General features: G+C 32.9%; 3 protein-coding genes across 3 annotated transcripts; 2 read left to right on the top strand and 1 right to left on the bottom strand.

The window, feature by feature from the left end:
* Nucleotides 1–2,237: 2,237 nt before the first annotated feature.
* Nucleotides 2,238–3,342, bottom strand: LOC112679496 (cofilin/actin-depolymerizing factor homolog). Its single transcript, XM_025549321.1, has one exon. It carries the CDS (start codon nt 3,064–3,066, stop codon nt 2,620–2,622), a length of 447 nt encoding a protein of 148 aa, XP_025405106.1. The 5' UTR covers nt 3,067–3,342; the 3' UTR covers nt 2,238–2,619.
* Nucleotides 3,343–7,294: 3,952 nt separating this feature from the next.
* LOC112679495 (translocon-associated protein subunit gamma) lies at nt 7,295–9,537 on the top strand. The gene is made up of 5 exons (XM_025549320.1): nt 7,295–7,603; nt 7,677–7,804; nt 7,873–7,964; nt 8,562–8,693; nt 9,328–9,537. The coding sequence occupies exons 1-5, from the start codon at nt 7,462–7,464 to the stop codon at nt 9,392–9,394; spliced, it is 561 nt and encodes a 186-aa protein (XP_025405105.1). The 5' UTR covers nt 7,295–7,461; the 3' UTR covers nt 9,395–9,537.
* Nucleotides 9,538–11,261: 1,724 nt separating this feature from the next.
* Nucleotides 11,262–15,086, top strand: LOC112679510 (F-box/LRR-repeat protein 4). Its single transcript, XM_025549336.1, has 11 exons — nt 11,262–11,923; nt 12,394–12,487; nt 12,549–12,762; nt 12,829–13,048; nt 13,121–13,231; nt 13,308–13,433; nt 13,569–13,693; nt 13,778–13,887; nt 13,944–14,108; nt 14,176–14,341; nt 14,566–15,086. Exons 1-11 carry the CDS (start codon nt 11,639–11,641, stop codon nt 14,906–14,908), a joined length of 1,959 nt encoding a protein of 652 aa, XP_025405121.1. The 5' UTR covers nt 11,262–11,638; the 3' UTR covers nt 14,909–15,086.
* Nucleotides 15,087–15,196: the final 110 nt, after the last annotated feature.

Below are 15,196 nucleotides of genomic sequence, written 5' to 3'. Positions count from 1 at the left end.
TTTGGTCGGATGGAACGGGCATCGGTCAAGACCCGACAGGATAGATGACACATCTACACACGATCTGATATGACACCCAACCTAATCGAATTATACCTATCGGCCCGACTAGATCATATTGTGTGTAGAGGCTTTTGTACCTAGTGCGAGTACAGTAAAACACTAGAAATGATTTGTATACAAATACTATATAGTACCTTATTCGGTACGAAACAACTGTCACTTTATCAGTGCGTTTAAAATGCGTTGCACGTGCGCTGTGCAGTGTGCACGTATGCGTCGACGATGATGATGATAATAATAATCGAATCGCATCAACGTCGGTTTTCCCGAAAAAATGGTACGAACAAAGAACACGATTTGACGTGATCTATACGCAAGCCCTCGAATTTATCGCTTCAACTTCGTCCTCGAAATGTTCCCGGACCTGCGGTCGACACCACTATGTATGACATACGCGTGTAGATTACAAGCGCATATAGCGAAGAATTAATTAAACGGGCGCCCGCGTTCTCTCTCACTCTCTCTGTCTGTCTACCGCAGTCCGAATCCGGTAGAATCGAATAGTAGTAGTAATATTCCGATGCGGTTAACGAATTGTAATGATATTACAGAAGTGTAGCGACGGATCGCAGACAGGGGACCTCCTTGGACACGAACACCGCGCGCGCCGGAAACGTGATGAACTCAACAATGGGCGCGTACGATTACACGACGAACACATAATAATAATAATAATAATAATCGGAATTCGTCGTAGCACAATGGCCGTGCGCGTACAAGCAAACGGGGAAACGACAAAATCACGTATTATCTACCGTACATTAAAGTGCGGAGTAACGCGGCTGCGGTACACGGGGACAGGCTCCGAGCGAGGGGGGTAAAAAAAATCAATACGACATTATTTCGTGGCCGAGGTGTCGTCCAAGGCGACTCTGTCGGCCGCTCCGCACTGTTGCGCACGTACTTTCACCGGCGACGACGTACGCAGACTTCCCCGTCCGTCGTACGTTTTCCATTCCGCGTCCGTTTCTCTCTCTCTCGATTCCGACGAAAAATAATAAAACCGTAATGGTACTCGACCATTGTTGTACGCGGAAAAGCTACGTCACGCCGTCAGGATGAATTCCACGCGGCGGTACCGTACATCACGAAAACGGAAAAATAACGAATTTCATCAACACGTAATTTTCGTTGACGCGAGCGCGGTTATTATCCGGATGATTTATCGCGGCCAACGGCACAGGCACCGGTGCTACGCGCGCGCCGTCTCTCGCCGCGTAGGTAGCACGTCCGCGCCGCCGCACGAGTAATTTTATTTTTTCCATCGGCCCTTGCGCGCTCGTATATTGTATTTTTAAACGATATTATCCCCCCGCGATCGTGGACCGACGCGACGTTATTTTTACCGCACCAGTGACCGGCGAGACCTGCGCGAAAACGTTCGTAAATAGCCCATCTTCGGTTTTACTACTACTACGCCGCCCCGTGTGTGTAGCTCGCGTTTCATTCCGGTCAAAACTTTCCGAATGAACTCCTTGCGTTTCTTTTATCCCCCTCTCGGTCCCGTCAGACGAACGCGGGAGACTCGAGAACGGCTCTTATTTTAGAAACGTTTAATTTGAGACTACGGCGGCGGCGTCGTCGTCGTCGTTCCATTTAAAGGCTCCGACAGGAACGCGTTGGTAGCACTGCGCTCGGAAGCCGGAGCCCTTCCCTGCCGCCGCCCCGTATCAGTAAAACGTTATCAACGCGTCTGTTCCGCCACCGCACTCGTTCGCTTCGGCGACTCGCTCTCTCCGCCACCGCCGTAACGACAGATGATGATGATGATGGTGGAACGAGTGGTGGCGCGACGGCGAAAAAAAAAAAAACCAAATAAAATTAGCCAACCGTATATATATGTATATATATATATTTATAAATATATACACACACGCACACATGAGTGTGCATCGGTCGGATGAGTAAACGCCGATAATAGACTGGGAAACGGGAGATAGAAAAAAGAAACCGAACATCCAAAGTTCGAATCCGACACAAAAAATGAAAATAGCTATACCGCCACAAGAGATATTAATTTTTAATAGTATTAATTAATAGTACTTGTTTAATGCGAATTGTACATACACGTATCTTGGGAAATTATACAATATAGTATATTGTTATAGTAGTAGTGTTTAACAGTGTATTAGAGACGATAACAATAATTGAAAAAGAAAAAAAAACGAACAAAATAGAGCTTCAAGTTTGAAAATACGTATAATTTGTCCATGATAAATTAAACACGCATGCATTAAAAGTACTTAAAATAATATATAGGTATAAAATAAATGCTCCGACGGAGACATATCGCTTTATAACCATGCATATGATTATTTGTTTATTTAAATGTTAGTATATGTTTTAAAATTTATAAGTATTTTTTTTATTCAATTTTTGTTTTTTAAATATTTTCGTAATAAACGATTACGTTGTGGAAGAACTAATATAATGGTTTTTTTTTTAAGTTTTTTATTGAATTTAATACCAAAACGTAAAAGATGAAAACTTTGTTTTTATAAATATACATAATATGTATTATTTTTGTATGTATGTATGTATATGTGTGGCGTAATTTTACTGTCTGTCGGTGGACCTGAGTTTCTCCTCGATAACTTCCTGGGACGCTTCCGAATGGTCCGTGGCCTGGAACGCTTTGTGCACGCCGACCAATGACTTCTTAAGCGCGTCGTAGCTGGATGAGTAGACCATCTTCTTCTTGACTTTAGCAGTGTCCGGGCACCAGCACAGCAAAAAAAGCTTCTGCTTCTTGGAGCTTTCCGACGTGCCCTGGCACTGGTGAGTATACTCAAAGTCGAAAAGGCCGTAACGGCATTCCTGCGGCCCAGCCTTTTGTAAGTCTTCTAGGAACTGGTCGTAAGTAGAGTTGCGTTCTCCGATCACCTCGATGTCGATTTGCTTCTCGTCTTTAATGTGGAACACCACGTACCTGTGCTTCTTGTCCTTTTTAATCTCCTCGTACACCTTCTTGCACGCATCTGCTACGGTTACTCCGGATGCCATCTCGGACCGACTGCTACGATTGGGTTTTCCGCGCGTAGAACGATTACAGCGGCGGCGGTGGCCGGGCGGTATACAAAACGGATTTCACACGTCGTCGTCGGGGACCGTAGACAGGCGCGAGTTTCGAACGGCGAGTGTGGCCGGTGTTACGTTAACGCGCGCGAACGGAAAAAAATTCGCCGGACGTTTGCCGCTGGAAAATCTTAAACGATTCGTTGTGCGACAGCGCGGTGTACTACTACGGGCATTGGATTCTTACAATATGACTCAGCTCGACTCCGATTTAAGCACACCCCAAGGAACATAATTTTAATCGTGTGCGTTTTCATGGAAGACGAACCGAAAGTGACGCGCGCACGACGCGGTACCGGGCGTGTGCACGCACTGCGTTCCGGTACCAGAAGCCGCTACGCCGGTGATAGTGGTGTCCCGTGTGATGATATCGTGGTCCTTTGGTGGCGATCGCTTATTATGTTGCTCGCGACTTTAATTTTGTGATTTGCAATTCATCAATATGTGTATGAATATATTCATGATTCATAATAACCTGCGGTGATCATTCGTTTTCCGTTTCGCAATTCCCCGTCCGTTTATTTGATTGTCCTTTACATTTTTCATGGCGTAATCGTAAGAATACATTATTTGTATCAATAGCGCCGAAATCGGTATAAATTGTGTTGTTAACTGAAAATCTGTCTGATTTTGATCATGAATGTTTATAATGAATTATTTGTTCAACGCACAATTGTCACTCGATTTTTTTCATATTCTATTTGTTTTTACAGTATTATAATATGTTCTGATTAGTCTAAGGTAATTGATTCTTTTTTTTTTTTATATTCAAACCATTAAGTTTTTTTTTGGTATCTGACTAAGTGCGTTTGAGTAAATATTTTATACATATTGATGCCGTAGTTATTTTAATAAGCTGTATTATATTTCTGATTCAGGCCTCTAACTTACTAAATTTTTATTTTAGACAGTCTTAAATGATAAAATGTAGTGTTATGTTTATTTCCATGAAACTGTACATAAAAATATGTGTTTATTTTATTCAATTATGAATTTTAATGAACTTTTTAAGTTTTCAATATTTTATTTATTTTTTTTTGCATAACTTTTTTCCTTATACCTACATATTTATAGAATTTATGAGGATATAATGTGTATGGTCATATTTTAATATTTTAACATAAAATCTTAAACGAAAACTATGATTTTAATGCTGAATAAAGTTATTAGATAAAGTATTAAATAAAATATTGTACATGTTATTTTATAGCAAATAGTTCAATGTTGTGATCTTTAATTTATTTTTATTAATAGTATGTCACAGACTAAATTGTTCCATAAGTGAATTGACAACATTTAAACAAGATGTACTGTATAACAGTTTCAGTAAAAAATGATCTTTAGTTCATAACTTGAAGATCTGATATTAGTTAATTAATATAACACATTATTGAGATATGATAATAGCCAGTAGTATAAAATAAAAAAACTAGTTTTTTTTATTATCAAGATTATGTATATAGATAGAGTTGTCAAATTTTAAAACCCCTAAATGGGGACACCATATTGAATGATTTTTTTTTGATTTAACGTTCATATGGATACAAAAATATATTATTAATGTACATGACCGTGCCGATTAGATAAACTAACGGACAAACTAAATGATCGACTGGGACACGCCTTTAAAACTGAAACTGTCTCGGTAGTAGTTTTAGTAATAGTCATACTATTTTTTGTTTTAAAAATTATAAATTCTGTTTGAATGTTGTGCTAAACCATAAAGAATAAAAATAGTTAATACAAATATATATATATATTATAAAGTACCTAAGTTTATTTATTTTTCTTAATAAATAGTAATTAATAATTATTATTTATTTGCAAAAAACCCTCGGCAGCAGTGGCCATTGGATGGTATTAACATGATTACAATGAATCTGAATTAATATAAGTGTGTGATATAAAGTAAAAATTTAAATATATTAATTTGATGCTTATATGTTGTTTGTAAGTTCTGCTGTAACAATTTTATAGTGTTTGAGAATGAATTGGAATCCTGGTTAAAAATAGAAGTGAATGACATTGGAACCTTTGAATGTTTTTTGTCTGTTTTGTATATGCTGTTTGTATAAATATGTACTTTATGTCAATAAGTACCCCACATGAAATGCATATTGGTGCATTTATTTTACCTCTTTAGACATTAGGTAGCTAAGTGTTAATTTTACGTGACCAATTCTTAGTCTAGTAATTACGACTAATTAATAATTTATAATCATATTTACTTAGATAATATCTGTTATAAAATTATATTTTTTTGATTTAATTAATAGAAAAAAAATAATTTAAACTTTTAGTTGCAGATTTAGCTAATTTTTATTTAAGGTAGTTTTTAAGTATATTTGTCACACAAATTTGTGACTTTCAATTTAATTATATTGGTTGCTTTTGTGTTTGTCTATGATAACATAAGTAAAATATTGTAGGCCCATTTTTGTAATTAATAATTAGATTATAATTACAATAGTTCTACTACATAATATAGAGTGATATAGCAATGAATTTATTGACTATCACTACATACTACTGCATTCATTTCTATTAAATAAACCTATGTAGAATGAATGTTATCTTCTCATCTTAACAACTTGAATCGTTTATAAAACATAATTGATTATAATTGATTATAATTGAGTATAATTAATCTTGAATTCAGTAATTTATTAAAATATACCATTGATGAATATACATCATAGTCATATGATTAAGGAACTAGTTTATGTAGGTATCTAAAAAGATTAAGCTTTAATTATTGTTGTACACTAAATAAATTAATTGTGAAAATATTATGAATTTTATATAATATTATTATTAAATTATTTCTATTGTTATTTTATATGGTATTAGCTGAAATACCTGACTTTGGCCGTGTGTAGTTTTTGTTTTCTCTAAATTAAATTCTTAATTATTTTAATTAACTAAATTTGATCAAATGCTAAATAATAGCAGTATCTAAATTATGAATGAAAAATAATAATTGTAATAATAATATTTATAAATGATTCTAATAAGCAATGGTTATAATTATAATTTGTATAATTTAACTTTATTTATAAATATTTAGAAATTATTCTACACTGAGTTACTTATTTCTATGATAACTAAGTCAAAACCTCTTGACATACAACATTCAGTTTTATTTTGTGGTGTATAAACGTATAAATGGTCAGGTCTTTCAACTCTAGAAAACGCTACATTCACTTCCACCTTCAGTGATAATTTATGAGGAAATATCCCAGAATGTTTGTGAATTTAAGAACTCTGTAGGAAAATGTATCGATTCTTCACAATCAACAACTGTATCAATAGAAAAGTAATGTATCACAATTATAACTGAAATGAGGAATAAAATTAAATTGTGGAAAAAAGATTACTCGTAAGAGTATTTGATACAACCTGGTGAAAAAAAATTGGAATAATATTAAATAGTGTAGTCACAAAATGGGAACACAAAAAAAGACTTGTTCTTTTATATATATATATATGTATAAGGATTTATGGTCTGTTGATCACATAGATAATTCAAGTGCATTTTTTAATATAATAAATTAATTCCTAGCAATATTGAAGAAAACCATAAAACACTATAAAATGTAGCTAACCATATATTTTATATTAAAACGATAATAATTATACTGTGAAATTTGGTTACAACAATAATGAGTCAAATATTATAATGAAAAAATTGATGATCTAATCAAAAAATTAATAAAATAATTAATAATAATATTTATTTTTTAATTGGGAGACTTTCAAAAGCAAAATAATTAATTAATGTAGTTACAATTATTTATAAAATATTTAACATATTAACACAGAGTATTTAAAACGTAATATAATCAGTAATATTAATATCAAGTATACAATTTATTGCCATTATGCAATTAGTAAGTAATTGCTTATGCAATATAATATCTGAACCAATAAAAAATATTTGTTCTCACATTCTTGTACAACCTTGGACTGGGAACATATTTCAGATTCAGTTTCAAAAAATTGTGTGGCTTTTATACGCGTGAACGAAAACGAAAAAACCGTCAAGGAAACGTTGGCCGGGAGGGAAACCGACACGTGACGGAAGTTTTGAATCGCGCGAGCGGTCACACTGCGCGGGAACGAACACGTTGTGCACGGTTGGTCGTGACCTGAGCGGTGATACGTAAACATAACTGTTACGCCGCTGCTGTCTGTACACGTCGCCGCTCCGGGTACCTTTGGTTGGTCGTAGTTTTCCTTTTTCCTGAACACCTTTGCCCACATCCTCGACGTCCGTCCGCGCTCTCGTTTCTTGTGCCTTTTCCCGTAATCTCCAGTGCAACTATGGGCAAAAAAGACAAGAGTGCCGAGAGTCTGTTCACCAAAGAGGAAGAACAACTGCTGTCGGATTTCAGCAGAAATGTTTCTACCAAATCCTCCGCGCTGTTCTACGGCAGCGCTTTCATGGTTTCCGCACTGCCAATCTGTGAGTTTCATCAATCAATTCACGTTTTACACCACGATATCGTTTGTAACCGTCATTCGTTCTTCGTTGGCAGGGCTATACTGGAGAATTCACATGATTGAAATGATGCCGGCACTCCTTTGGTTCATACTCGTCACTTTAGGCAGCACGTATCTCATTGCTTTCGCTTACAAAAACACCAAATTCATACTGAAACACAAGGTACATTACCGTTTGTTCCACAACCTGTTGTGTGTCTACCTATTTTCAGAATGGATCTTAATTTTTAGATTGCGATTAAGAGAGAGGAAGCCGTGACTAGAGAAATCACCAGGAAGTATGCTGATGATAAGAAAATTAGCAAGAAGGAAAAGGATGAAAAGTATTGAATTTTTAAATTATGACTACATTACAATATAATTGTTTTATACAGTACTATACTTTCAGTTAGCATAAACATTTTCAAATAATTAATTTCTGTTAAATTTAAGTTCCTGAATTTAATTTCTTTCTATTTATTATTAATATCCTATTAATTATATCATAACAACATTTTTTTTTGGGGGTCATAAAGAATTAAAAAGAAATTGTGTGTCATTCATTTATTATATAACTTTATAATAATTCTAATTTTAGTTTAATCGTATTAAAGATATAAAATTACATTCTTAACTTTTAATTTTTGTTAAATACACAATCATTTAAATTTGAAGTTTGAAAATGTATTACTGATTATTACATATTTTGAGTGAATTTCCAAAATGAAATTAAAATAAATAAATTATTTATGATCCTTGTGCTGTAGTTAAATTATTTTTTTCTAAATTGCAAGTTGGCAAATTAAAAAAGTAAAATATTTTTACTTTGTTGTGTTTAATTTAATGGGAAATTTCATAATGTTATGTTAATCTTGTGTTTATTGATTCATTTTACACTAATAAAATTTTTTGTTAATTAATGTTTTGTTATTTAATTTTAGAGCGTTATTCCAGAAAAATGATGTTGCTGATTATGAAGCTACTGCATTTTCAATTTTCTACAACAATGCTTTATTTTTGGTCATCGTTGTCTTGCTTAGTTTTTATCTCCTGAAAGGATTCTCGACAACAGCGTATCCTTTTAAAACTTTGTCGTGTAGAAATTAATCATTGACATTTTAATATTTTTTACCTTAAATAATGAATTTGTAAATGCACAAACTAAATACAGTTAATGGTTTTTATAATATGATCAACAATAATATTTCCAAAAGTAAATTTGTATAATTTAAAATAATGTAAATGAAAATAATTGATTTCAGTAGTTTGAATCAAATTATTTTATATTTGAAATAATTATAAGATTGAATAGTATTAAAGTACGTAATTCATAACATTTTCTGAGTATTCAAAACTATCTCATATGAAAGTATTTAACTTATTCATTAAAACTATTGCTAGAAATAATAATACTTTTGTGATATTTTTTATTTTTTAAATGTTAAACTATTAAAAGAGATTGAATATTTTTGAGATTATTATAGTTTAACATTAAAGGAAGTTTTTTATTTAATTTTCATTGATATTCAAAATGTTTCAATAATGACGTGATTATTAGAATGAAAGTATTTTATGAAATTTTTTTTGTATTTGTATATTTTAATTACTCAAAAAAATGAATTGACTTCAAATTTTTAAACTTAAAATTAACTGTAATAAACTAATAAACAAAATAATTGTGTGTATTACCTTAACTTATTTTTACAGTAATTACATATTTTCTGTTGGAATTGCCAGTGGATTAATCGCTTTGTTTTCCACTGGAACTCAGTAAATATACTACGTCAAACAGGAAGGGCATGTCTTACACCTCAACATGTTTGAGTTCCAAGTTGTAAGAGCAGAACTGGACTATAAAAATTGTGTATACAAATTGTAATAATATATTATAACTTAATGTATTAACTATAAATTGGTTAATTTTTTTTTACCAATGTATGGAAAATGTATAATATTTACTCGGAACAACTATTACAAGAGTATTATTGTATAATAATTGAATAGTAGTTCACAATTTGTTTTTTGTTTTTTTTTTTTTTATTAAATCATTTATAATTAAATAAAAGGGTATTTTTTCCCCTTTTTATATTCATTAGTTTTTAATTTTTACCTTTAATTAATCAATATTGGGATAATTGAAAGATTTAACTGATAGTGTAAAAACAACTACATTAACATTATCAACAATCATCATTGATAATAAATATTTAATGTTTTAAATCTATAATTTGGTCGATTTTAATAACTTATTTTATTGAACCATATTGTAATTAATTTCAATAAACAAGAAATTATTGAATTATTAATATTTACAATTTACAAATAAAAAATAAAATTTAATCTTATAACAATCTGAGAAAAATATTAAATTTATTGGCATTGCAACTTTAGTGAAGTTTTCAGTATTCACTGTCTTATGTACTTCATTGTTATACAAGTTTCTCATTCTTTCATTATTCATATAAAAATATTGTTGTTCGACCTATTTATTTGCAACACTACCTTTGTAATTGATATATTCTGGGACCTTATATCAATAATTGTAAAATAGTAGTTGTATTAACAACACAGTTGATATTTTTCTTATTTGTGCAAAAACGTCAAAAATTGATAAAGGGAATATATAATATGACATACTGAAAAGAAAGTAATGCTAATTAACATATTCATATATACATATATTATTTATACTTATTATCTTATGACAATTATCTTTGTATTTTTATTCAAATGGCAGTATTTATTGTATGTATTCAATTTTGGTATTGAAGCTTTTCCAATTTTGGAAAAATATAGTTTATAAGTCAAAGATCTGAAGGGATGGAGTTTGGATGTCTTTATTAATTGTCTTAATACTTAATTTACAGTAGTCCCTGTCAAAAATGAAATGAATCTTTAACGATCAAGTTGGAAGACATTTTGTAAACATTTTTACTTTTTAAAAAGTTACTCAATTTTTATTTATTGTTGGTTGTATATAAAATATTCGTCCAGCTCCTAACACAATTAATATTACAAGCAACCGCAAACACTGTGATCTCGAACTCGGACCACAGAACAGATTAAATCTAGATTTGATGCGGACAAAATGAACCGGAACGTATACGATCCCAAAACGAAGCAGTCCGCGACGGACAGGGGACAATCGAAACCGCCAACAAAACTCGGTACATTATCACGTGGTTGACGTTTTCTGTTCCCTTGACTTTGCGGATCGTTTGATCCACGGACCATTGGACCTCGGTGCTTCTGAGTTAGGTGAGCAGAGGCGGCTCGCAAGGGACCTTTTACCGGGGGAGGGGGGGACAGTGCCCCGTTAAAAATATTTTTTCTTGTAAATATTTTGTTAAACAAACTAAAAATGTATTAGGCGTACCAGTACGTTTACGAACATATTTAGCGATACATAGACAACGTTTTAACGTTGGAGCTGTTATAATGTAAGAACTGAGCTAAGACGGAACAATTTTTTCGAAATAGGCGGACGGTCCAAATAAATCCGCCCCGGGAACACGTACATTTACGAACCGCCACTGGTCAGGAGTACGGGAACGGTCGGATCTCGGTGCGTGAAAGTTGGCAGCGTTTGCGTTCGCGTTATCAGCGGTTATCACGCACGGCACGTCGAACAATGATCCGGACCCGTCGCGGCGTTGGAATGGTTTGTGCGGGTGCGGGGCGGAGGGGACGTGTACCATTGGCGAGGACGACCCGTGCGCGATTGAAAAGGAAAAGAGAAGAAAAAAACAACGCAGCGGACCACATCCGATAATATCGCATACCTTAACATCCGTAATCCGTTCGTCGTCGTTCGCGCGCGCGTCCTGTATTTGCGCCAAGCGTTCTCGTCGTATCACCGTTGTCCGTGTCCACCGAATCGTCAAACTCGCCCTACGGCGAATGCGGACGACGTTCGCCATGGACGCAGCAACACCGCCGAATTAGTCCGCTCGATGGAACTGGAGGCGACCACCGCCACTCGGGATCCGTGCCGCCGTTGTCCGCCGACACTACGGAAATGAACGACGAACAGGTTGGCTTCAACCTGGCCGATCTCAAGAAGCTGTGCAACTCGTACATCGACTACACGCGCACGTACATGGACCAGCGGAACACGCTCGGGCGCATTGACGAGGAACCGTCCGCTCTCGACTACGACTTCGTGTTCCAGTTCTCGTCAGAGGTGGTGGACTTCAGCTCGCAGTACGGCAGCGACATCAGCATATCGTACACGGCCAGCAACCTCATCGGCCGGCCCAGCAAGTTTCCTAACTACGGAGACTTCCCGCAGTCGTACGTCATGGTAAGTCCACCATACCGACGATTGTTGTTAGGCTGTGCGTTAACGTTGCAAAGATTCTTCTCTATCATCGACAGCCTCACTCTCCCAGAGGTTTCCTGTCACCATAGTTCTGTGCATGAAAGCATCGGCTCTCTCTGAAACACTGTTCTGTCAATTATGTTTATATCGACATATTTTCATACTTTGTTTCCTCTCACATTTGTCATCTTTTTCTTTTGCAATCAAGTTCCTCCTAAAAGTAATGTAAAACATTTTGTCAGACTGAAAATATCTTATCAATTTCTTTATTATTGTTTAGGAGAGTATTAATCATTTTATGTAAAATTTACTTTTCCATTTATATATTTTGATGTGTTATTTTTTATTTAAATTTAATTATGTTTTTATTACATACATAAAATCAGGATTTTAACCTATTTTAAGGTTATTTATATAATATATAAATAATATTTTTCTTTTTCTTTTCATAGAGATCTTATGGACCATGGAAAGAACTTGCTCCATCTCGAAAATGTCAAATTATGCCACAAAATTCTGGAATCATAAAGAGTGAAGATTTTATAAGTAATGTAGAATAATAGCATTACAAAAATTGTAATTAATTAATCTTTTTCGTTAATTTTAGTATTATCGTTTGCTACACCAGTTGTTCCCCTAGTCATCTCTATATTTGAAACATATACGCCTGGTTCTATTGTACGTATATCAGGAAAAGTTATTGATCTTCCTGATAAAGATGCATGGAGATTGTTATGGGAAGGACTACCGCAGAATTGTAATGGTTTAAGACATTCTCGATTGTTTGCTCCAAAATTAAATTTCATTAAAGAACGAGTCAAGTTAGAGACTAAAATAAAAATTAACCATTTTCATTGTTACATTTTAAATTGTTAAATATTTTGTAGAGAAATATGCATAGAGTTCAATCACTCCCAATTGGATTACTATACAGAGTTAGATGCTGTATCTATGGGTGGAGTTTTAAATTACCCAGAGAATGGAGAACTTGGAATTTTATCGATACCCTTGGTTACTCATACATTGTCAGGATACGTATACGATAACAATGAAATAAAAGATCAAGAGATATTAAATGAAGTTAGAATGCCATCTGTTGCTTCATATGTAAGTTATTTTTTTAATTTTTATCATTATGTTGAAAACTTGGAAATAAATAAAATTTGTATATATTTCTAGATGCCCATGTCAACGAGTTTAGATCCTTTTTTGAAACTTATCAAAAATATAGAAGAACTTGAAAGTGAATGGCGCAATGAACCCAATATTGATTATACATTGCAATTGCCTGTATGTATATATTTTTTTTTTAATCATATTTTATGAATAATCTATTATTACTTAAGTTACAATTTCATAAATATAGAATGAAACATTAATGTACATATTTTCGTTCTTGGATTTAAAATCATTACGCTTGTGCATGAGAGTTTGCAAACGTTTTAAGTCCATCTGTTCAGACCCATTATTCTATAGAGAATTAAATTTAAAAGTAAGTACATTAGTTTACAATAATTGTTTGAATGTATTATTTTCTATGAAAAATATACTTATAACTTTATTTAAGTATTATATTTTATAGATTATGTGTTGTAATATATTATATAATTTTTTTGTATTTTTCTAGCCTTATTGGTCTTCATTTTCCTATGAAATGCTCACTTCATTAGAACCATATTGTACTCGAATCACAAAGTTAGATTTATCTTGGTGTGGTATTACAAAAGGAATAAAAACTTTACCATTTAATATGTATGTACTTTGTATCAATAAGTATTTAAAATAATCATAATGATTTATAACTAACATTTTTGTCATTATTTATTGAATGATTAGATTTTTGAAGCAATATGGTTGCAATTTGATAGATTTACGATTAGACAACTGTGGATTTGTTGATGACACAACATTAATCATACTCAATTTCTTCTGCTACAGCATCAAAGGTAAAGTGATCTATTACATTAAAATTCCACATAAATCTAAATTGTTGATTTTCCAGAATTGAGTTTGAGAAGTTGTACTAAGATTAATTTTTCAATAGTAGTATCACCACCAACTTTTTTATGTCAACTAGAACGTATAGATTTCTATAGAACAAATGTCAACATACTTTTTTTGGAATCATATCTACCCCTTATGATTAAACTAAAACACATAAATCTAGGTATAAACTAAATAAAATGTATAGTTTTGTTCAATTGAAATAATTGCTTTTTTTTTTCTTTAACTAGGATCATGTAAAAGAATTGATTGCATGGATCATATAGCATATATGTTATCTAAATCAAATAAGCAATTGGTGTCAGTGGATTTCTGGAAGAGTTACACATTATCTCCTAATGGGCTGCGGTTTCTAACAGTCCTCAAAGACCTAGAAGAAATTGATCTCGGATGGTGGTTAGTATATGTTATGATGATAATGGTACATTTTACTTGCATCACAAATTAATAAAATCAGGTATCTTGTATCTGAATATTTGTTTATTATTGAATAATATTAAAGGCATTTTAAGAAATTTTGATTAACAACTTTGTTGGGATGCAAGTAACTTTCAATCAATGCTATGTTATATTATATATACTCATTTGTATTTCGATTAATATTATATTTATTTATATAGTTTGGCCTTGAGTATACCTGGTGATAGTCTTGTGGACTTGGTGAAATCATGTCCAAAATTGAAAAAGATCATTGTCGTATCGTTACGTGGAATGTGTGACCGTGATCTTCTTGCATTTGCGGATCACTGTCCTTTATTAGAACAAATTGATTTGGTCGGTCTCAGAGCAATAACAGTTGACGCTTGCTCCAAGTTCCTAGAGAAATGCGAGAATCTTAAGTTGATGGACGTTAACTTTTGTGAGAACATTAAAGAAGTGAATGTTCAAGAATGGCGGCAGAAATATCCTAATGTATGCATTCAATTTACTACTTCTGACTATACAAATGTTTATCATTACTAGATCGTCAGAGTACTTTTTAAATTTTCTATTTTGCTTTAAACATTAAGTAAAATATAAATTTATAAAAATAATTTTATCTACTATATGTTCCCAAAATATGGTTTTGTGGATTTATAAAAATATTATGTTATAAGTTGTGATCAATTATAAAAATTACTTTTAAGACCAAAATGTTCAATTATATTGGTGTTGTATTATTTGAACTGAGGAATAATAAATATTAATTAAGTTTATATCGAGAATCTCATTGACTTTACAATTGTTTTCTATTTTGACAAAAGAAAAAAA

The sequence above is a fragment of the Sipha flava genome, unplaced genomic scaffold (genome assembly GCF_003268045.1).
Source record: "Sipha flava isolate LNK unplaced genomic scaffold, YSA_version1 163_pilon_pilon, whole genome shotgun sequence".
NCBI classification, from domain to species: Eukaryota; Metazoa; Arthropoda; class Insecta; order Hemiptera; family Aphididae; genus Sipha; species Sipha flava.
The sequence above is the reverse complement of the archived record's forward strand: the minus strand, read 5'-3'. Positions and strand labels throughout refer to the sequence as shown.

Bases quoted from the DNA above. Each gene is read 5' to 3' on its own strand.
- LOC112679496 (XM_025549321.1), bottom strand. From the start codon at position 3,066: ATGGCATCCGGAGTAACCGTAGCAGATGCGTGCAAGAAGGTGTACGAG.
- LOC112679495 (XM_025549320.1), top strand. From the start codon at position 7,462: ATGGGCAAAAAAGACAAGAGTGCCGAGAGTCTGTTCACCAAAGAGGAA. The intron at 7,965-8,561 runs GTATTGAATTTT...ATTTAATTTTAG, and splicing joins AAGAAGGAAAAGGATGAAAA to AGCGTTATTCCAGAAAAATG. The intron at 8,694-9,327 runs GTATCCTTTTAA...TTATTTTTACAG, and splicing joins AAAGGATTCTCGACAACAGC to TAATTACATATTTTCTGTTG.
- LOC112679510 (XM_025549336.1), top strand. From the start codon at position 11,639: ATGAACGACGAACAGGTTGGCTTCAACCTGGCCGATCTCAAGAAGCTG. The intron at 11,924-12,393 runs GTAAGTCCACCA...TTCTTTTCATAG, and splicing joins TCCCGCAGTCGTACGTCATG to AGATCTTATGGACCATGGAA. The intron at 12,488-12,548 runs GTAATGTAGAAT...CGTTAATTTTAG, and splicing joins AAAGAGTGAAGATTTTATAA to TATTATCGTTTGCTACACCA.